The sequence below is a fragment of the Lynx rufus genome, unplaced genomic scaffold, assembly GCF_022079265.1.
Source record: "Lynx rufus isolate CCGP_SWC_20201006 ecotype Redwood Valley unplaced genomic scaffold, mLynRuf1.p SCAF_28, whole genome shotgun sequence".
In the NCBI taxonomy this organism is placed as follows: domain Eukaryota; kingdom Metazoa; phylum Chordata; class Mammalia; order Carnivora; family Felidae; genus Lynx; species Lynx rufus.
In genome coordinates, this window is record NW_025814843.1 from 2,787,899 (window position 1) to 2,810,088 (window position 22,190).

Genomic DNA, 22,190 nt, shown 5'->3' on the forward strand with positions numbered 1-22,190 from the left:
TTAACCCAAAAGCCCCTTTTAGTTCCTTTTCACTGCAAAGTTTCTTGGAAAAGGTGTTTTTTAGTTTTACTCTTGCTACTTTCCACACTTCACATTCTCCCCTCAACCCATTCCACTGATACTACTCTTAAAGTGACCAATTACTTCCACATTAACTGAGTAGCTATTTCTATCTTGATCTTGCAAGTGACATTCAACACAATACTCCCTTCTTTTTGAAACATTATCTTCTTTTAGCTTCCATGACATCGCACTCCTATATGACTGGCATTTTATTTTTGATTCTCCTTTGTCAATGGCTCATGTTCCTCAATTTCACTTTTTTAAACATTTTTAAAACTTTTTAATGTTTATTTATTTTGAGAGAGAGAAAGCAAGCAGAGGAAAGGCAGAGAGAGAGGGACACACAGAATCCGATGCAGGTTCCAGGCTCTGAGCTGTCAGCACAGAGCCCGACACGGGGCTCAAACCCACAAAATGTGAGATCATGACCTGAGCTGAAGTTGGATGCCCAACCGACTGAGTCACCCAGGCGCCCCTCTCAATCTCACTTCTAAAAGCTGGATTAACTCCAGAGCTCTCACCTAGGCTCCCTTCTTGTCTACAGTATGGCAGGAAATGCTACCATGGTCACTGAATTCATGATCACTCCTCTTCTTGGCAAGAGGGCTGTAACCTAGCACATAACTGGCTAGTTACTTTACATTTCCTAGGAGCCTCTGCAGTTAGCTATGACCATACGACTAAATTCTCACCAATAGAATATGAATAGAAGTGGCTATGTGCCACTTTCTGGCTAAAGCTGCTCCTTCCTCCTTACCACGGGTCAGAAGACTGAGGACAGACAGAAGGGGCTATGACATGGCTTTGATAGAAGAGACCATACCCTAAGGGAAGGAGCTGTAACAAAATGGGAAGAAAACGATCCCTGAATGACTGTGAAGCAAAGCCACCCAATGACCATTACACTCAAGAGAGTAATAAAAATCTCTCTTGTCTGAGCCATTACACTTCAGTGTCTCTGTTATAGCCTCTCAACGTAACGAATTCACATATTACAGGTATTCTCTAGGTGATCTCTACAGAACCGTACATCCCACTGCCTCCTCAACATACCCCATGGATGTCTGAGAGTTGCCATCAACTCACAACTTCCAAAAGACAATTCCACTCACTCCAAGTCATGTTAGCTCCATCTCCAAAACATATCCCATTCCCAGTAAGTTCCAGCCTTTTTCTGGTTCCTTAAACACAGCCAGTTCATGCCTGCCTCAGGACATTTGTGCTTCCAGTTTTCTCCGGCTACAATGCAGTCCCTTTCATCTTTTGTGAAGCTGGCTCCCTCTCCTCATTTAGATCTCAATCTAAATACCATCTTCCCAGACAAGCCTTCCTTTATTATCTGAACACAAATTGTCATCCTGTGATCTACTCCCACATCAGTTTAAATTCCCAGCACAGCACTTTTTACTAGCTGATATTTTTCTTTTGTTTTATTCACTTACTCAACAAATATTTACTAAAATCCTAACTATATCCCAGGCACTGGACCTAAACCTGGGAATACAACCACGAACAAAACTCAGCTTCCATCTTCATAAAACACATAGTAAAGCAGATGGTGATAAATGCTGTAGAGAAAGTAGGGCAAGGGGATAGGAGTGCAGGGGCTGGGGGCTGCAATGTTAAAAGCAGGATGGACAGAGAAAACTTCACTAAGATGCCAAATGATCAAAAACCTGAAGGAAACAAGGGAACAAATAGTGGGTATCTGTGGGAAGGGGTTTCCAGACAGAAAATGTAAGTGCAAAGGCCCTGAGGTGGGAATGTATTTTACAACAAAGAGGTCAATATAAACGGAACAGTGATGAGAAAGGAAAGCAGGAGATGAACACAGGAAATGGGACCTCAATAAAGGAGGGCCAAGTACAGGAAGTCACAGGAAAAATTTGAAAAGAGATGTGGCATAATGCAATTTGAAAATATACCATAGGGGTCAAGGAGGGAAGGGAAACCAAATTGAAATCTACAGAAAAATAATTCCGTTCTTGATTTTCATAAAACCGGCTTCCTCTTAACATTTAAGCTGAAATTTGAATGACATCCTTGAAGATGTTAAGGACTTCCTTAACTGCCCAATCTAAAGAGATGACTGCTTAGACCAGGGATCAGGGATAACGAGACAAGGTTGAATTTGGATATGTTCTGGGATAGATCTAGCAGATTTGATGTAGATACAGAGTAGGAGAGAAAGAGAAGCTCAAGAATATACTCAAGTTTTAGCCTGAACAATTAAAAGGCCAGAAATGGAATTTATTGAGGTGACAAAAAATCTGGAGTTAAATTTTAGATATAGTAAGTGAAAGATCCATGTGTTAGTCTGTCATTTCTATTAATAGATATACCTATATCTACTAGGTAGAGGTATAAAGTGGACCGACAGTTGGATATACCATTCTTAATTCAGGAGAGAGAATTCAAGCTGGAGATGTAAATTTCAGGAGTCATCAGCATATAGGTGGTATTTAAAGACTGGATGGGATCCCTAAACAGAAGCATCTCCAGCTTCTACTCTTGCCACATTCAGTCTGCAAAAAGCATCTACAATGATCTTTTTATAACATAAGACCAAATCACTCCTCTTTAAAAATGTTTAAATAATATCATCTCTGCACTTGGAATAAAACCTAACAACTATGGCTTACAAAGCTCTGAATCTTGTCTACCTCTCTAAGCCCAAGGCACAGTGGCCTTCCTTCCTTTCTTGAAGGGCACCAGACTCTTTCTTGACTCACAACCTTTGAACATGCTATTCCCTGTGCTTAAAGTGTTCTTCCCTACCCTCTGTGACCTCCTACAGATCCCTCAGCTCTGAGTTTCAAGGTCACCTGCTGAGGCCTTTCTCTATCCTCAAACCAAAATATGCTTCTTCTCTCCAGTTCTCTCTGCCGTAATATGTTATCAATTTGTAAACACACATACATAAGAAAGAGAAATTTCTTGTCCGTCTGCCCCAGCAGACAATAAGTTCCATGGGTGCAGGGACTTTGTCTTGTTCAGGGCTTAATTGTGAGGGCCTAGCACAGTGCCTGGCAAGCAGCAGACATTCAAATGTTGAATAGAGACAGCAGTCTTATTATGCAACATGCAATTTGCCTCATTATACACAGAATGCTTTCTTTCCCCTTCAAAAACAAAACTAAACTAAACACTGTCAAACAAATTAGAGCTTTTAACTATACCAAGGTATGTTATCAACAAAGCTTCCTTGTACCATTTCACAGGTTTCCTTCATTCAGCACTGCATTCATTCATCACAGCTTCATTCACTCACCCCATGACATCAGTTACTAAAACTCGGCCGTGTACTTAAAAGGAATTCTTGAATTCATAGCTGAATGGGGCCTTTACGAATCATCTAATTCTCAGTTGAGAGAAGAGAAAAAAGTGGGTTAACACTTTTCTGTCCCAGGTTACAGGCAGTAGCAGAGCAGACATATGAATCCACGTTCCGGTTTTAGTGTTGCTTTTTGTTGTTGGTTTGTGTTTGTGTGTGTGTGTGTGTGTGTGTGTGTTTTCTGGTACATTTTCTCTTAAATAACAAGAATTCAAAGAACCACCATCATCCAAAATGACCTACACTTGTTCATTCTGCATATATATTTTTAATGACACAACAACTTTATCCAGGATCAAAATTAAGCTGCCTCTACTTAAAAACTGGGCAGCTATTAAAACGGAAAATCAGAAATATAAGCAGTTTACAGAGTGAGCGTCCCAGTAGTTAGACTTGCTAAGTCATCAAAAGAACTAGTTTCTTTCATTAGGGAACTTTTAGCAATAAGTAATGTTATTTTAGGAAGTGCAGAATCCCCTTCCCCCCCCAAAAAGGAGGAATCTGGAAAACAGCACTAGTTGAAGAAAACATTTTCACATGTTGCTTTGACACATAAAACCCTCAGTATTCTGAAAAGTCAGAGACTTCCTTAACAAGGTACTAAAGGAATTTCCTTTTTTTTGATTCACAGTTTAGACACACACACACACACACACACACACACACACACACACACATACACAAACGCGAAGGCTGTTTTTACGCAAACAGGCATTAACTTGTGTGAATTTCGGCAAACACTTTCGGACCAGCGAGACAATTCCCCTGACCTCGCGCGAGGAAGCCACCTTCTCCCTCCCTGCAGAGTCCGGGAGCAAAGCGAGGCACGCAGGGGGCGTCTGCGCGGAGGCCGAGGGCCCCGCCGCCGCCCGGGAGGAAGCCCGTGCAGGCCCACCTGCCCCACCGCCGCCCCTGAGGCCCGGCCTGGCTCCCCGCCGGAGCCCCCCTCTGCTACCTTTCCGCCGGAAGAAGGACATGGCGGGGCCCGGGTCGGGGCGGAGGGCGCGGGGGGACTGTCGCGGGGAGGGCCCGGCTCCCCTCATTCAGCAACCGGCCCGGACTTCCGGGTCCGCAGCGGCCGCCGCACTAGCCTGAAAAGAGACCCTTCTTCCGGGTGTGGGCCCCACCGCCTCCTCGAGAAGCCCAGGCAGCTCCTGCCGCCATATTATCAACAAGCCACCCGCCCGGAGTTCCGGTCCTTCCCCGCGCGAGGCTTCACGGGAGGCCGCGCTGTCGGCCCCGCCCCCATCCCCGCCTCCTCTCGTGGATGCGGGGGCACGCGCCCGCCCCGCTCACGTGACCCTGCGCGCGTGCGGTCTGTGCCCTTTCACTGATACCGGGTGGCCGGGACGGACGGCGTTACTGTCCGTGTGCTTTCTCCGATATTCGGTGGCCCGGACCTGCGGCGGTACCCCGGCGCAGCTTGGTGGTGCCCGGCTGCAGCCCCGGGTGGAGCGGGACAGACCTAGTCTCCGCAAAGCTGACCCTCCCGGAGCGGGAGCGCTCCCCAACCCGGGGCTGGATGGTGCGGCGCCTCAGGTCTGGGGCGCGCGGCCGTGGGCGCTCAGAGCATGCCCTTGTACGAGGCGAGGCCGGCACTGCCACGCTCTGGCTTAGCCCCTCCTGTTTCTCGGTTCCAGTTAGGCTGAAAGGCACTGGCCGGTCGGAACGGCTTCGCCCTGCACCCCCAGGTCCTGCTCTAGAGCAGGACCCCCCTCCCCTCCCTGGTCGCGTAGTTTCCCGGGGGTCAGGGTTCCTCGAAAGGGGAAGAGGAGGCATGACCTGCTTTATGTGGCTCCTCTCTCAGTCACAGTGACCTCGGCAGTAAAAAAAGGAGAAGTGGGCTTATTTTCAGAACCAAATCCCTGCAAATGCTCAAGTTTGAAAGGGTAACTTAAAAGCATCGCCAGTAATTACAAGGCAAACTCGTGAATCATCCAGCTTTGTTCACATGCACTTCTGGCCCAGCATCCGTCCCTAAAAGCAGAGCTAAATGAAACAAGTCTTTATCCCTCGGTGTCCCTCACCACTGGGTGAGTGTGCTCAGTGCCTGATTAATAATTGTACGTCCTCTTTTGGGGAAGGAACCTGGAAGATAGCACTCAATAAATGTTCACTGAGTTTTGTTTTTTGTTTAATCCGTGAAGTCCATCGTGTGATGGTTGGGGAAACAGGGCCGAAAAGAAGTCCAACTTGTCTGAGATTACTAAGTGTCAGTGTTGAGACTATAACCAGAAACTGGGGTCTTTCACCATATAATTAGAGCAACTTAATAGGTTTGTTTTGGTCCAGGGCCCGTAAGGTAATCAGACCTGATGTTTATTGAAAGTTTTCTATGAACAGTTACTGTGCCAAACCCTGCAGATTAATAATAGTCTTTGGAGTCTGTCTTGGTGTGGGGAAAACTAGGCACAGAAAAATAGCCTACCTAGGGTCACAAGCTAACTAGGGGTGAACCTTGGATTTCAAATCTAGGGAGTTGGCCTCTAGAGGCAAAGATCCAGCCTCTGCCTGAGTAAAGAGAGTGTGTTCAGGCAGAAGCAGGAGAGACTGGCCTAGACTCTGGTTGCCTGAGTGTATCATCCACCTGAGTTGGTGCTGAGAATGGATGTCCGTTTGACTCCTGCAGGCTTCAACAGAGGCTGCATAGGAATTGGGGCAGTGTCCTCCCGGGATCTGAAGGGCTATTGGAAAGGAGCCTGTGCTCAGAGGTGGGGGGGGGGGGAGGCGGTGGGCGGTGGGATCTGCTGTCTGTGGCCAATAAAAACAAAGATCTTGCCCCTCTCTCCTTGGAAATGGGGATTGTCTGAAGTCAAGCGGGAGTGGGGTCTGGGGTACAATCTGTATAAAGGGAATAAGCAGTATCTAGGAGAGGTATAAGCACAGGGCATCACACACTTGGCATGAAAACACAGTGCCCCTCTCCCTTTCCCTTCTTGTTGTGAGTTCAATCCTTTGTTGGCAGCGGCTTTTTGTCTTTGTTGACTGGTTAGTTGCATGGGACAGAAGGGGGAGTGCAAGAAATCCCCTGAATATCACCGAACAGGAGCAGTGCCAAGGAATGTGGGCAGAGTGGTGGGGATGGTTGGGATGGATCGTTCTCTAATCCCTGTAAATCTCCAATCCTTTCTCATTTTCTTCGCCTAAGCATGGGATCAATGTCAAAGCAGTGTCCTTTCCCACCTTCCAGTGTGATGACTGCTCTTGAGCCCCTCCTAGCAGAAATTCTGGAGCTGCCTTTATTCCTCCAGGCACCAGTCAGGTGATAATAGCTGTCATTATTTCTTAAGTACTTATTATGTGCTCTCAACGTACCAAGTGCTTTATAATCACAATCTCACTTCATCCTTTACTTTCTCCCCCGCAAAAGACCCTGTAAGATGCCTAATATCATTACCCCCAATTTACAGATGATGACCTTGAGACTCAGAGTAACTTACCCAGGGAGCACAGGCTAGTAAGAATTTCAATCACTGTCAGTCTGACTCCAGAGCTATTTGTTTATATCACTTGCTGTTCTCTTTTCTTCCACCTCCAGCTAATACCCATTTAGCCAATGTTCCAGCATGGGGTGTCTATTTATTGGGCAAATAAGAGGTGATGAGTAATATCTAGCAGTACAGATGCCTTCTGAATCATCACCCATTAAAGTGTTTATACGCTTAGGGAAGCTTTAAGAGTACTATCATTTAATCTGTAAGAATTTGATGATCCACGTGTGAATAAAGTTAGGATAAAATGAGAATATAAAAATAAGCAAGGGTATTCCACTCACCTGAATACCCAGTTGTGGCAAACGGATATTCTGCATTGCATTTCTAAGTTACTTTGTTACAGCCACTTTAATTTACATGTAAAACAAAATACATTTTCACCAGCAGGAATTCTGTTAATTACATTCCTAATTTTCAGGGACTCCTCACGGTCTTTTTAAACCAGTTGTATCAGTTACAACAAACCAGTGAGGTAAAATCAGCAAGGTAATTATCACAAAGCCAGTGAATAAAATTAATCTCCTATGACTAACAGTTTAAAAATTTAATGAAGAATTCTACAACAGGGGCGCCTGGGTGGTTCAGTTGGTTAAGCATCCCACTTTTTATCTCAGCTCAGGTCATGATCACATGGTTTGTGAGGTCAAGCCCTGAGTCACGCTCTGTGCTGACAACACATAGTCCGCTGGGGATTCTGTGTCTCCCTCTCTCTCTGCTCCTCCTCCTCCTCCTTCCGCTCTCTCTCAAAATAAATAAAGACTTTTTTAAAAAAGAATTCTAGGTTCTGGGTGGCTCAGTCGGTTGGGCATCCGACTTCAGCTCAGGTCATGATCTCGCGGTCCGTGAGTTCGAGCCCCGCGTCGGGCTCTGTGCTGACAGCTCAGAGCCTAGAGCCTGTTTCAGATTCTGTGTCTCCCTCTCTCTCTGACCCTTCCCCGTTCATGCTCTGTCTCTCTCTGTCTCAAAAATAAATAAACGTTAAAAAAAAATTAAAAAAAAAAGAATTCTACAACAGGCACTCAACAAATGTAGTTGTCTATATCAAACATTCATAACCTCAAGGACATTATTCAAATAAATCTTTTGATACCTTAGAGAAAGGAAGCTCCCTGTACCTTATTAGTAAGCAGATAAAAGCAACTCAGATTCATGACAAGACTCAGAATAGGTATAGACGTAACTTAAAATTCTTATCAACCGTGAAAGGCTAATTCTTAAACCAGTGTTTTACATTCTCAAAAGCCTTTGTATCCGCAGCTTTGTAAAATTTATCTCCCCCCCTCAAAAAAAATGTGTGGTCTCTGAGTTTTAGTCAAAGCTAACTCAAAAGCAGTTGGGGCTTAACGTAATTTATTTCTTCCATAGTCTCTAATCATGCCAGATAAATGGGAGTTTAAGGCACATTTTTCCCATCAAAGGAACCCAAAACAAGTAGGAGATATGAGAATAATCTCTTAAAAATGCCTAACAGAGGAGGGCCTGGGTAGCTCAGTTGGTTAAGTGTCTGACTCTTGATTTTGGCTCAGGTCATGATCTCGGGGTCATGGGGTTGAGCCCCACATCGGGCTCTGTGCTGATGGGTCTGATGGATCCTGCTTGGGATTCTCTCTCTCTCTCTCTCTCTCTCTCTGCACCCCCCCCTGCCCCCCCGCTTTCAAAATTAAAAAATATGTATATGCCTAACAGAGACTTCCACTTCTGTGTGAACCAGAGCAAAGCCATCTTGGACAAATCCACCTTGATGGGTGCTCTATGATCAGAAGCCTTCTTGAGCACAGCACTTCACCCCACATTCTTTCTTTTTGTCTAACCACACCCTAATGTACACCCCTGGGACATAACATCCTTGATCTTCTCTGAAAGTAAAACTATGACACGGAGTGGGGCGCCTGGGTGTCTAAGTCGGTTAAGCGTCCAACTTCGGCTCAGATCATGATCTTGCCATCTGTGAGTTCAAGCCCTGCATCCAGCGCTGTGCTGACAGCTTGGAGCCTGGAGCCTGCTTCAGATCTGTGTCTCCCTCTCTCTCTCTCTCTCTCTCTCTCTCTGCCCCTCCCCTTCTCATGCTCTGTCTCTCTAAAATAAATAAATGTTTTTAAAAAAGTAAAAAAAAAAAAAAAAGACTATAATACGGAGCTATTCTCTAGCTACTAGCATGTACTTCCCAGCCTCTAGAGCTAGAAAAGCAGGTCTTACTGGCTCTGGGGTTGTGGAAACCCACTGGGCTTACGGTCTCCCAGGACACACTTCTGTCTGTAAGTCCCCTTAATAAGTCATTTCTTATCAAGATGGACTTGTCAGCCTTTTCCTTCAGTCTTATGGCTCCTTTGGCCTTTTGGAGATACTTCTGGATATACCTCCCTTTCATGGGAGGTATAGTAACAGTGCAGCAGGTCACATGGACTAGCCACCTGCTGAGGAAAGCAGAAAAAAAGGAAAACTGAACCCCAAAACTACAAGACATTGAAGCAAGAAGGGGGTAATGAAGAATTAGCAGATGGAGAGAGAAGAAAAGAAAAACAAAATCGAGTGAATTAAGTCCCGCCTTTGTGGCCTTTTCTCTGGGAGCTTTCCTGTTCAGGGAAAAGAGACTGAGAAGCTAGCTGAAGGGTGCTTTTGAAAATGTCACAGACTAGAGGAAAAAAGTTGGAGCCCAAAGTCTGCTCTGGGTCAGGATTCTGAAAAAGCTACACCAGTGGGGCGCCTGGGTGGCTCAGTCGGTTAAGTATCCGACTTTGGCTCAGGTCACAATCTCACGATTTGTGAGATTGAGCCCCATGTCGGGCTCTGTGCTGACAGCTCGGAGCCCCAAGCCCGCTTCAGATTCTGTGTCGCCAGGAACAAGAACCAAGGGAAATAATGAGCAATAGAAATAGTGATATGGGAGTTCCAGATACTGGAATTATTGGTCATAGATTTTAACATAATTATGCTTACTATGATTGAGGATATAGAAAAGAAAATTGGAAATTCGGGCCGAAAACTAGATAGTATAAAAACTGACGCTTATATACACAAAAAAGAAGCAACTAGAAATTCTAGAACTGAAAAACAAAATACCTGAAACGAAGAACTAACTAGATGGATCTGTAAGCAGAGTTACAATAGAGAGAATTTATAAAATGGAAGACAGGTCAGAAGAAACTATCCAGAATGAGGCACAGAGTGAAGGTAAGAGACCTAGAGAAGAATACAGTGAGAAGTTTTACCATTTGCTTGATCAAAGTCCCAAATGGAGAAAAGAGAGAGAATGTAGCAGAGGAAATATTTGAAAAATTAGTGGCTGACAATTTTCTGGAAGTGATGACAGAAACCAACCTACCAATTCAAGGATCACTGTGAACGCCAAATAAAAGGAAATTCACACCTAGGTTGTTAATCATGAAACCTCAGGAAATAAAAAACAAAGACAAATTATTAAAAAATAGCTAGGGGTTGGGAAAACAGATTACCTTCAAAGGAGTGACATTTAGGGATTAGCTGATTTTTTCAATAGCTACAGTGGAAGCCAGATAACTATGGAATTAAACTCTTCAATGTGCTGGAAAAGGTAACTAGCAACCTGGAATCTTATACCCATCAAAGATGACACAAAATAAGGCATTTTCAGATGAAAACAGGAAAACAAATGTCACCACAAGACCTGAATTTACCAAAGGATTTACGAAAAGCCATTCCAGATGCAAAGTGTGAGATATGAGACAAAGAACAAAGAGTGTGGTAAATATGTGGACAAATATAAACATTTAATGATAATGTGAAAATAACCAACTGTGAAGTCAAGGGGCACAGTCTACACGAGATCACTCTCAGTTGCAAGTTTGGGGTCCCCAAGACCACTCTTAGTTTCACTAACTTGCTAGAAGGACTGGCAAAATTCATTGATAGCTGTTATACTCAACAGCTGTAGTTTATTACTGCTGAAATATACAGATTAGAGTTAGCCAAGGGAAGGAATATAGAGGGCAGAATCCAGGCAAGTACAAAACACAGAGCCTCCAGTTGTCCTCTCCCCATGGAGTCATTATTTTCCTGCCATTTATATATACAATATTGATGGATTTTTGCCAACCGGGGAAGCTTACCCAAGGTTAGTGTCCAGAGTCTCTATTGGGACTCTATTACACAAGCACGGCTAGCTGCCTTTGCAGCTGATCTCAGTCTCCAGCCCCTCGAGAGGTCACACTGATAACCACGTGACCCAAAGGCCCCACCCCAAATCACATTGTTACAATATGGCTGGCCCAAGTCATAACAAAACACTGCTATCAGGCATGACATTCCAACAGCCCGGAGATGACAGCCTAGTAGCCAAGAGCCAAGGCGAGGCCTCTCTTTGGGCAAGTTAAATGATTTTCTACACAAACATCTAACAGATTTAAAATTTTCACCGATGTGGCTGGCCCAGGAATCTTTGTAGGGCTTATATCCCACCTTTTGGCATGTGTATGTCTTACAGGGTGTCTAGAATACCTGCCGTTTCTTGTTCACTGGGTCTAGTTAGCATGATGTCATCAATATAGTGTCCCAGTGTGATATTCTGCAGAATGTCTTGACAATGAAGAATTCTTTAGACCTGCACTGTCCGATATGGTAGCCCCTAGCTACATGTAACTATTCTGCTCTTGAAATGTGGCTAATTAACATGTGCTATGACCATAAAATGCACAGATTTAGAAAATTTGGTATGAAAAAACAATGTAAAATATCTTATTAATATTCTTGTGTTGATTACATATTTATTTAATTTTTTTGAGAGATAGAGAGCGAGCATGCAAGCAGGGGAGAAGGGCTGAGGGAGAGAAAGAGAGAATCCCAGGCAAGCTCCAAGCTCAGTATGGAGCCTGACAAGGTTGATTCCACAACCTTGGGATCATGACCTGAGTCAAAATCAAGAGTTGGATGCTCAACCTACTGAGCCACCCAGATGCCGCTATATTGACTATATATTACATTGATTACATCATCAATATTTTTGATGATCTATTTTTTTTTAATGTTTATTTATTTTGAGAGAGAGAGAGCAAGAGAGGGGGGAGAGAGAATACCAAGCAGGCTCCACACCATCAGTGCAGAGCCCGTCACGGGGCTCAAAATCATGAACTGTGAGATGATGACCTGAGTTAAAATCAAGAGTCAGACACTCAACTCAACACTCAACACCCAGGCGTCCCCATAATGATAATATTTTAGATACGTTGTGCTAAGTAAATACATATATTATTAATTTCATTTGTTGCTCTTTGACTTTTTTTCAGTGAGGTAACTAAAATTACATATGTGACTGATGTTATATCTCTCTTGAGCAGCACTGCTTAGACTATTTTGATACTGAGTGTGATGGTTAGTTTTATGTGTCAACTTGACTGGCCACGAGATGCCCAAAGCAAGCATTGTTTCTGGGTGTGTCTGTGAGAGTGTTTCTGAATGAGATTAGTATTTGCGTTGGTAGACTCAGCAAAGTAGATTGCCTGCTCCAATGTGGGTGGGCATCATACGATTGCTGAGGGACTGAATAGAACAAAAGGTGGGGAAGGAGGAATTTAGCCCCTGTTTTCCTGCCTCACAGCTTGAGCTTGGACATCCCATCGCATGGTCTCCTGCTGTCAGACTGGGGTTTGCACTATCAGCTCTCCTGGTTCTCAGCCCCTTGGACTTGGACTAAATTATATCCTTGGCTTTCCTGGGTGTCCAGCTTGCAGATGGCAGATTGTGGAACTTCTCAACCTCCTAAATCACAGGCGCCAATCGTTGCTAAAAAATAAATCTCTTGGGGCACCTGGGTGGCTCAGTCGGTTAAGCGTCTGACTTCGGCTCAGGTCATGATCTCACGGTTTGTGAGTTCGAGCCCCGCATCGGGCTCTGTGCTGACAGCTCAGAGCCTGGAGCCTGCTTCGGATTCTGTGTCTCCCTCTCTCTCTGCCCCTCCCCTGCTCGCGCTCTGCCTCTCAAAAATAAATAAACATGTAAACATCATAAATAAATAAATAAATAAATCCCTGTCTTTCTCAGTTCTATTTTACTGGAGCACAGTGACCAGTGCACTGAGATCAGTAGAATGAACAAGGACTGGACAAGACTGGATTTGTGCTATTCTCCATCCCAGGTGAATGCAAATTGCTTTACAGCCTCCTTCTTAATGGAATTTGACGACAATGTATTTGCTCAATCAATAGCCACATCCTAATTGTCAGAGGCTGTGTGAGTCTGGAATGGCAACTAACGTTAGGGCTACATCTTGGTTAAATTTACAGTAGTCCATCACCATCCACTATGATCCATCTGGGTTTTGCAGGGCCATACGCCCATGAATGAGACAGAAAGTAGAATGGGAACCACAATCGTTCTTGCATCTTTCTGGGAGGCTGTAATCTGTCATTCTACCCAGAATGCCATGTGGCTTGATTTATTGTCTTGGCCAGATATTAGGAATAGTTTCAGGAGCTTCCAGTTGGCCTTTTTTTCTCCTTAAAAAAAAAAAAATTAGTGACTCTAACTCAATAGGTCAGGGAGCCAATGTGAAGATTCTGCCAAATTCTAGGAAAATCTGTATTGATTATGCCTCAGAAATGACTAAAGGCCTATTTGGAGAAAGGATTGAGAGAATAGCTACTATATATATTTGTTGTGACATTTCAGGGTTTCTGAAGAAGATTTGGCCTCATTTTTTTTTTATTTTTTTTCAATGTTTTATTTATTCTTGAGAGAAAGAGAGACAGAGCATGAGTGAGGGCGGGGCACAGCGCGAGAGGGAGACACAGAATCCGAAGCAGGCTCCAGGCTCTGAGCTGTCAGCACAGAGCCCAACATGGGGCTTGAACCCATGAGCCGTGAGATCATGACCTGAGCCGAAGTTGGACACTCAACCAACTGAGCCACCCAGGTGCCCCTAGCCTCCTTTTTTCTTGCTGGGCTCAGATCTTAGAACTGTCTCAGGTTTGGAAACTGAAGAAAGATCATGACTTTTCCATCATGGTAGTGACATCAGCCTTCTGATATCTAATCTTGATCTTTTGATTATATGAGCCTCATAATACCCTTGTTTGCTGCCTGTCTTAGTCCCTGCAGGCCGCGATAACAAAAATACCACAGACTGGGTGACTTGAACAGCAAACATTTATTTCTCACAGTTCTGGATACTGGAGAGTACAAAATCAGGGCACTGGCAGATTCTGTGTCTGCTGATAGCCTGGTTCATAGACGGTCATCTTCTCTCTTCGTCCTCAGAAGGCAGATGGCACAAGAAAGCTCTCTGGGGTCTCTTTTATTTTATTTATTTATTTTTTTAAATTTTTTTTTCAACGTTTTTTTATTTTATTTTTGGGACAGAGAGAGACAGAGCATGAACGGGGGAGGGGCAGAGAGAGAGGGAGAGACAGAATCGGAAACAGGCTCCAGGCTCTGAGCCATCAGCCCAGAGCCTGACGCGGGGCTCGAACTCCCGGACCGCGAGATCGTGACCTGGCTGAAGTCGGACGCTTAACCGACTGCGCCACCCAGGCGCCCCTCTCTGGGGTCTCTTTTATAAGGGCATTCGTCCTACTCATGAGGGCTCTCTGATGACCTAATAATCACCCCCCAAAGGCCCTACCTCGTAATAACATCAGGAGGTTAGGATTTCAACATATAAATTTTGGACACAAGCATTCAGTCCATAACACTGCCCATCTATTCATTCCAAGAACATAATCATCATTAGCCATTCCCACTTATCCCTGTGGGTCAAGGCACTCTTGGTACCTTTCCCACCTGTGTGGAAATTATATCTATCGTGTCTCTGACAACTTAGGGCTGTCACATGGGCTCTGCTATTCTGGAATCCTGTCATGACCATTGACACTAAGGAATCCAATTCTATAACAGCATCTCCTACTGTAAGACCTGGGCCACCATTCAGGTCCTCAATAATCCAGTAACAGTAGCCTTCTCATGAATTCAATCCTTGTTTTACAGAGGGGGGTGACCTCTGGGACCTCTTAGGAAATATAGTCAGCCAGTGGATCCTCTGGAATGGCTTAATGCATTCTGACATCCCCACCTCTCTGACCTGAGAGTCTCTCTCTGGAAAGCCCAACCTGCTCCCTGTATAAGCCAGCCGAAAGACCACAGCCAAAGACTCACCGATGCTTGCAGTAGGAAGCTATCTGATTACAGTGCACAGAAATAGTTAAGTGCCCAGGGGATGCGGGCCAGGTACCAACAGTGTCTACTGCATTAACACAATTCCTACTTTGGGGCTGAGGAAATAACCACCGAGCGGGTCTGAAGACTCACTGGGCCCATAGTCAGCTAGATTTGAACCCGGACTCGATTTGCCTTCATTTTAGGCACAGGAGCATGTGATGTCTCCTGGTTGCAATCAGTCTTATCTCAGATCTGGGTATTCTTTTTACCGTGGTGCGTAGTTACCCTGGCATATGACCTCAAGTCTCCCTAGGAGAATGATCGGGGAAAATTTTACTATAGAGATTTATGGTGGTATTGCACAGTCCGTCCTTAAGGGGACCTGGCTTCCCTTTCAAACACTGAGCTCTGGGCCTGTGAACTAACGTTCACTTGGGAACTTGAGAAGGAATGTGGTTTCCATTATGGCAGCTGACATTAGCCTTCTGCTCATGAGTTCTTGCTTTCTTTTTAATTATATAAAGAAGTATGCTGTGCTCAGTTGTCTGCATCTTTCTCCCCTCTAGTAATACTATGATCTGTTAGCCATTTCTCCAGATCCCTGTGGGTCAAGGAACCTTGATGGCTGGTTCAGCTTTGCTTTCCAACACAATAATTACACTCACTTTCCTTTGATATTTAAATGCAGTCACCTGGCCTCTTGACCTCTCACTGTCCACACTAGCCGAGAGAGGATGGTCACCATTGGGTGTCTCAGAGTTGCTGGTGGCCTTAATAAAAGCGGTGTCCTCTGATGGGTTCTTAGGTCTTACACAGTGAATCAGTTCCAATGTCCATACTTCTATAATCCTTTTGACCTTTCCTTGATGCCGTGTCAAGGAAGTTCTGGTAATATCCTTTTCATTTCTCTAGGCCAAGCTCCATCCCAACAGTCAATTAGGACCAGCTTTAGGTATCGTGTCCACAGCTCTGGATCTCGACTTGTGGATGAAGGGCCCCCAAGTGGGGGAAACTCCCCTTGCCCAGGCATATCTTTCACCTCTCCCCCAATCAAACAGCTTCAGATCTGCTCTCCCACAAGCCCCCTGGGTTCTTCCCATATGTTGTGGCCAGGGCCCGCAAGCCCTATGGTACGTGTACTATTTTCTCCCAGAGCAGAGACTTTTTCTTGTCTAGGATACAGAGAGCTGACTTTGGTTACTTACTTTGAAAGAGTCAAGAGCGGAGGGGTGAATCTTCAGTAGGACATGTGGCATCTTACAGGGCTTCTGCCTCAGCAGAGGTTGCGGTATAGTCTCCTCTGAGAGAAGGAGGTTTGAGGTGTTTCCAGGTTCAAGCTTCTCAGGCGAATCTACTCAAACATCATCATTTCACAGCTCAGATTCCACTCTTATCCCTCACACTCAGACTATACCTGGGAAGCCATTAAGATGATGCATTCTCTTTTTCTTTTTTTTCATATTTATTTTGAGAGAGAGAGAATGAGAATGAGTGGGGAGGGGCAGAGAGAAAGGGAGACACAGAATCTGAAGCAGACTCCAGGCTCTGAGCTGCCAGCACAGAGCCCGATGCAGGGCTCAAACCCACAGACCATGAGATCATGACCTGAGTCAAAGTCAGAGGCTTAACTGACTGAGCCACCCAGGTGCGCCTATGCATTCTGTTTTTCAACTCTGCTACTTTTTTATTTTATTTATTTAACTGAAAATTATTTGTTTATTTTGAGAGAGAGAGAGAGAGAGGGAGAGAGAGAATCCCAAGCAAGCTCCTCGCTGTCAGCACAGAGCCCGACGTGGGGCTCGATCTCACCAACCATGAGATCATGACCTGAGCCGAGATCAATCAAAAGTTGGATGCTTAGCCCACTGAGTCACCCAGGTGCCCCAACTCTGCCACTTTTACAGTTAGATCCTGGGCCTGCTCTTTGGCGAGGTCTGTCCTGCACCTGCTTCTTGGAAGCTGCCAAAGGAGCCCTGTGGCTTTTCACAGTGTGACTGGAATTGGCAGTTTTCAACCAGAAGGCAGACCTATCACTAAACTTCATTTCAACGAGAGGCAAAAGCCTGAGTAATTGTGATGGATGAGGTTCCCCTCTGCTTGCACGGGATTATTTGCATCTCCACTCACCACTACTCATAGTGTTTTTATTGCCATCATGCTGGTGAATAACTCCCAAATCTCAATCACCCAGTAAGGTTTAGCCTAGGTTCCCCAGGATGCAGAGCTGAGGGCAGAGGGCTCACAGCAGGACTATGTCAAGGAGCACTTGCCCAGACAGCAGGAGTGAAGAACAAGGGGAGTGAATCAGGGACGGAGGGGAGTCAATGTGAGATGGTGTTATTGAGTGGGCTGCTACCAAGTGGGAAGCATTGCTGGGTCTGTAGGGTTGTGCCCAAGAACCTGTATAAGTGCACCCGCCAGCTCTCATCTCCCATTGACCATGATTCACTCCACAGGGCTTAACTCTCTGGCACCTCAGGGCTGTGCATACAGCCCCCAGGCATTGCCAATATGGAAGCCCTGGGGCAGAGGAGAGAGGCACAGTAGGGGCAAGAAGGGAGGTACCGTCAGATTACCCCTGTGTGAAGTTGTCTAGAGCCCATGCAGAGCTGGAACCAGAGCCACACGAGACCAAGAGGGTCTGGAGTGACCCAAGAGAGGAGTGGGAAACAGTGGGCGTGCATACGTGCTCCACCCCGACTCCACACCTGCAAGTTCAGAGTGTCCAGGAGTGAAGCCAAAGGAATGTGTTTATAAGGGTCACAAAGTTGCAGGGATTCTAGGGCACCTGTAGGGCCTCAGGTTCGGACTGCCCATATCTTTAATGTGCTGCTGGGAGTGACGGCTGTAAAGAAACGAAACAAAGCTAGAAGGGATCTTGGCGAGGGCCTCACACAAGTCCCCATAGCCTGAGGATCCGAAAACTGAAGCCTCTCACGGTGTAATAATAGTAACAATCGTTACCACCATGGTGATAATTTCAGCTAGCATTTTTGAGCACCCACTGGACATACCTTTTGAAAGACTTAATCGCCATAAGAGCTCTCATTTTGCAGATGAGGAAGAGTCTCACATAGGCTCTGATGTAATATCAGTCTTGGTGATTCTGATGACTAGTATGTAGAGACTGATGTTTAACTTAAAATTGTTTTGTTTCCCTGACCCTCAAAAGGAGACAAGTGAGCCTGAACCTTTATAATCAATCCTCTTGCCCCTGTCCTTTGATTGCCTGTCTACCTACAGTCATCAAATAAATTTGGATGACGTTTCCCCCAGATACTGTTATTTATAAGGATCTATTCCTATATGCTCGGTATCTACATAAAAAGGTAGAGACAAGAGACTCACGTTTGTTGAGTGCAGACTGTATGCCGGCTGTTGTCCTAGGGACTTTTCATTTCGTCAAGTAGTGTTGTGTTTAATCCTCACGACATCCTGGGATGTTAGGTATTATTATTTGCCTCATTCTGCAAATGAAAAACTTGTCGTCAGAGAGATGAACTGAACTGCCAAAGATCTTTTAGTGAATAAAAAGGCAGAGCCAAGGATGGGGACGTGGTTCTGTCTGCGTCCAAAGCCCCCCTTTTCTTTACACCACGCTGCATCGAGATCTGGTCTGGTAAATTTAATGGGTCCTGTGATTTGGAAGTGATAACCAGATTTCACATGGGTGTGTTTTTTTGAGAATGGAAGTAACTGAGAGGTTTTCAGTTCCCGGTTTTCTGACTTAAACTCCCTCTCTTTGTCCTGACTTAAAAGAGTTAGAAACAGGGACGCCTAGATGGTTCAGTCAGTTGAACATCCAACTCTTGATTTCGGCTCAGGTCATGATCTCATAGTTCACGGGATCAAGTCCCACATTGGGCAGTGCAGAGCCTGCTTGGGATTCTCTCCCTCCCTCTCTGTTCCTTCCCCACTTGCACTTTGTCTCTCAAAATAAATTAAAAAAAAAAGTTAGAAACAAGTGTGATACGTGGGTCTGAATGCAGAAATGCAGGACACCTCCAGGGAGTTTTTTTTTTCTTTTCTTTTCAAGTTTATTTATTCATTTTTTTTTAAATTTTTTTTTCAACGTTTATTTATTTTTGGGACAGAGAGAGACAGAGCATGAACGGGGGAGGCGCAGAGAGAGAGGGAGACACAGAATCGGAAACAGGCTCCAGGCTCTGAGCCATCAGCCCAGAGCCCGACGCGGGGCTTGAACTCACGGACCGCGAGATCATGACCTGGCTGAAGTCGGACGCTTAACCGACTGCGCCACCCAGGCGCCCCTATTTATTCATTTTGAGAGAGACAGAGACATCGTGATTGGGGGAGGGGCAGAGAGAGAGGGAGGGAGAATCCCAAGCAGCTCCACACTGTCAGTGCAGAGCCTGATGTGAGGCTTGAACTCACAACCATGAGATCATGACCTGAGCTGAAATCAAGAGTGGGAGGCTTAACCGAATGAGCCACCCAAGTGCCCTGAGAACTTTTGTTTTCAGGTCAAGCAAAGCCACAAAAACCCCACGAGGCCGGGGATAGACTCCACCTGAAGTGGGGTTTGTCAAACTGAGATGCTCAAGGATGAATTTTCTATCCAGAAGTCTATCCAAGCCTATAGTTGTATTTTGGTACAAATGTATGTAAGACTTCTTTTGGTAACAGCTGAATGTCCAGAGAAGCTAAACCTTGCCCTCACTGCATCAGGCAACAGTCAGCTATGCAGATAGTCGGATATGACGATAGCCCCTCAGACTTGTGCAATCCCACTTCGCACAGACTGCTGGAACCACATCAGCTAATTATACCACCAGGAAGCTGGAAAGACCAGAGCTGCACCATAATCCCAAGGCAAGGTAAGAAGAGGGAAAATGAGGCCCATGTTCTAGAAAGAGGAAGGTCTTGGGGCGTCTGGGTGGCGCAGTCGGTTAAGCGTCCGACTTCAGCCAGGTCACGATCTCGCGGTCCGTGAGTTCGAGCCCCGCGTCGGGCTCTGGGCTGATGGCTCAGAGCCTGGAGCTTCTTTCCAATTATGTGTCTCCCTCTCTCTCTGCCCTTCCCCCGTTCATGCTCTGTCTCTCTCTGTCCCAAAAATAAATAAACGTTTAAAAAAAAATTAAAAAAAAAAAAAAAGAAAAAGAAAGAGGAAGGTCTTGTTTGGGGGGTGGGGGTGGGGTCTGTGCATAAAGGGATCAAAAGGCACTTCTTGTCTAGTCTTTCCTCACTGTCCATGGCAGAGCAAGGTGAGCCCATCTCTTTACAGTGACAACCTTTGGATGGGCAGGGGAGACAGAATCCAGATTATGGTGGTCACACTCCTTAAACATCTTCTAAGTGTCCATGACATGTCTGTTCTTAAAAGATGGCACCTCATACCAGAAAGAATGTAAGTTTGGGGGCGCCTGAGTGGCTCAGTCGGTTAAGCGGTCTGACTTCGGTTCGGGTCATGATCTCGAGGTCCAGAAAGAATGCAGGTTTGAGAACATTAGTGCTCTGGAGACCTATCCCAACCCAGTATTTGTCCTTGGGTAAATTATTTACCCTTGATGGGTGGCATCTGTAAAATGACAATATCACCTGTCTCAGAGGGCAGTTGTACCTCTATGTTTTTTTTTTTTCAATTTTTCAATTTTATTTAAATCCAAGTTAGTTAACATCATGTAATAATGATTTCAGGAGTAGAACCTAGTGATTCGTCGCCTACATAGAACACCCAGTGTTCATCCCAACAAGCGCCCTCCTCAATCCCATCGCCCATTTAGCCCATCCCCCTACCAATCCCCCTACCCTACCCCCCTCCAGCAGCCCTCAGTTTGTACACTTAAAAATAATATATTCGAAGCGTCTAGAACAGAGTTAGGCCTGCAGAAATCATTCAATAGATAGTAACTGCTATTGCCATTATTGCTGGAATTATTTCTTAGCTTTGGTTATTTATATTGACGGTCTCGCCCCTGTTCTAGGCCCTGGGGCAGATGCATGGAAGATTAGACTCTGTTGCTGGCCTTGAGAAGTGCTCTGTAACAGAGGAGACAGAGACCTGAAGACTCTGTGTTCATCGGGTCTGAGGGAGAGGGGAATAAGTGTGACCAGGCCACCATTTGCACTAATAATAATCCTCGAGTGTCGAGTGCCCTTCTGGCTCTTCTCTCCATCTCCTGCCTTTTCTTCAGGACTCAGCTCCAGATCCACTTCCTACAGGAAGTCCTCCCTGACTAATCCAGCCCTTGCAGACTTAACTGGTTCTAAATTGTCATACTTGTAGCAGTACATCTACTTATTATTGATACCTATTATGGGCAAAGCACCCTTTGTGTGTTATCTCAGAGCCTTTTTAACACCTTTGGGGGGGGGCAGGTATCGTTATTCTGATTTTACAGATGGAGCCGTTGGGGCTCAGGAAAGCCTTGCCGGGCTTCTATAGATAATCAGTCACAGAGTCAGAATTCTAACTCAGATCTGGGTGACTCCAAAGCAGGAGTTGGCTAACCAGGAATCCTGGGGCAGATCCAGTCCATTCTTTGCCTATTTTTGTAAATAAAGTTTTATTGGAACACAGCCACGCTCATTATTTACATATTCTCCACGGCTGTTTTCGCAGCACAGAGCGAAGTTGAGCAGAGTCACAGAAGAGTCCATCTGGCCCTCAAACCCTAAAATGTTTGCTCTCGGGCCCTTTACGGTAAAAGTTTGCCAGCCCCCGCTCAGAGGCCTATGTTTCTGCCACGGTGTCTCCCTTGTCCCTCTACCTGTGGTTGCCAACACTTGCTCCCAGAGGTAGCAGGACACAGCATGAGAAGGGCCTCAGCACCCGCAGGGATGATTCAGCAAACAAAGGGTAGGATAGAATTTTCCTGGGATTCCAGTGAAGGGTGGGGCTGTGGTGACATTTAGATGAAGCCGTGTTTTGATGGGCTCACAGCAAAGCAGGGCTATGTGTTGAACGGTGTATGTTGGACCCAGAGTCTTGTTCCTTTGGAAAAAATAAATTTAGGATGCCTGGGTGGCTCAGTTGTTAAACATCTGACTTCGGCTCAGGTCATGATCACACGGTTCGCGAGCTCAAGCTTCACATGCAAGAGTCTTGCGTGGGGTGAGCATGAGCCCCGCTTCGGGTAAAACACGAGCCCTGGATGAGCCCTGCTTCTCTCTCTCTGTCCCTTGTGGGATTCTCTAGAGCTCTCTTTCTCTCT

The 22,190-nt window shown here is 45.5% G+C and overlaps 1 protein-coding gene across 2 annotated transcripts in view; it reads right to left on the bottom strand.

Moving 5' to 3' along the window:
- The window catches only part of AKAP10 (A-kinase anchoring protein 10), an 85,060-nt gene extending 80,491 nt beyond the window's left edge, over positions 1–4,569 (bottom strand). For both annotated transcript variants that reach the window (XM_047089641.1, XM_047089640.1), the window contains exon 1: positions 4,353–4,569. In XM_047089641.1, coding sequence (XP_046945597.1) covers positions 4,353–4,440 — 88 coding nt within the window. In that variant the 5' untranslated portion in view covers positions 4,441–4,569. The remainder of the gene's footprint in view (positions 1–4,352) is intronic.
- Positions 4,570–22,190: the final 17,621 nt, after the last annotated feature.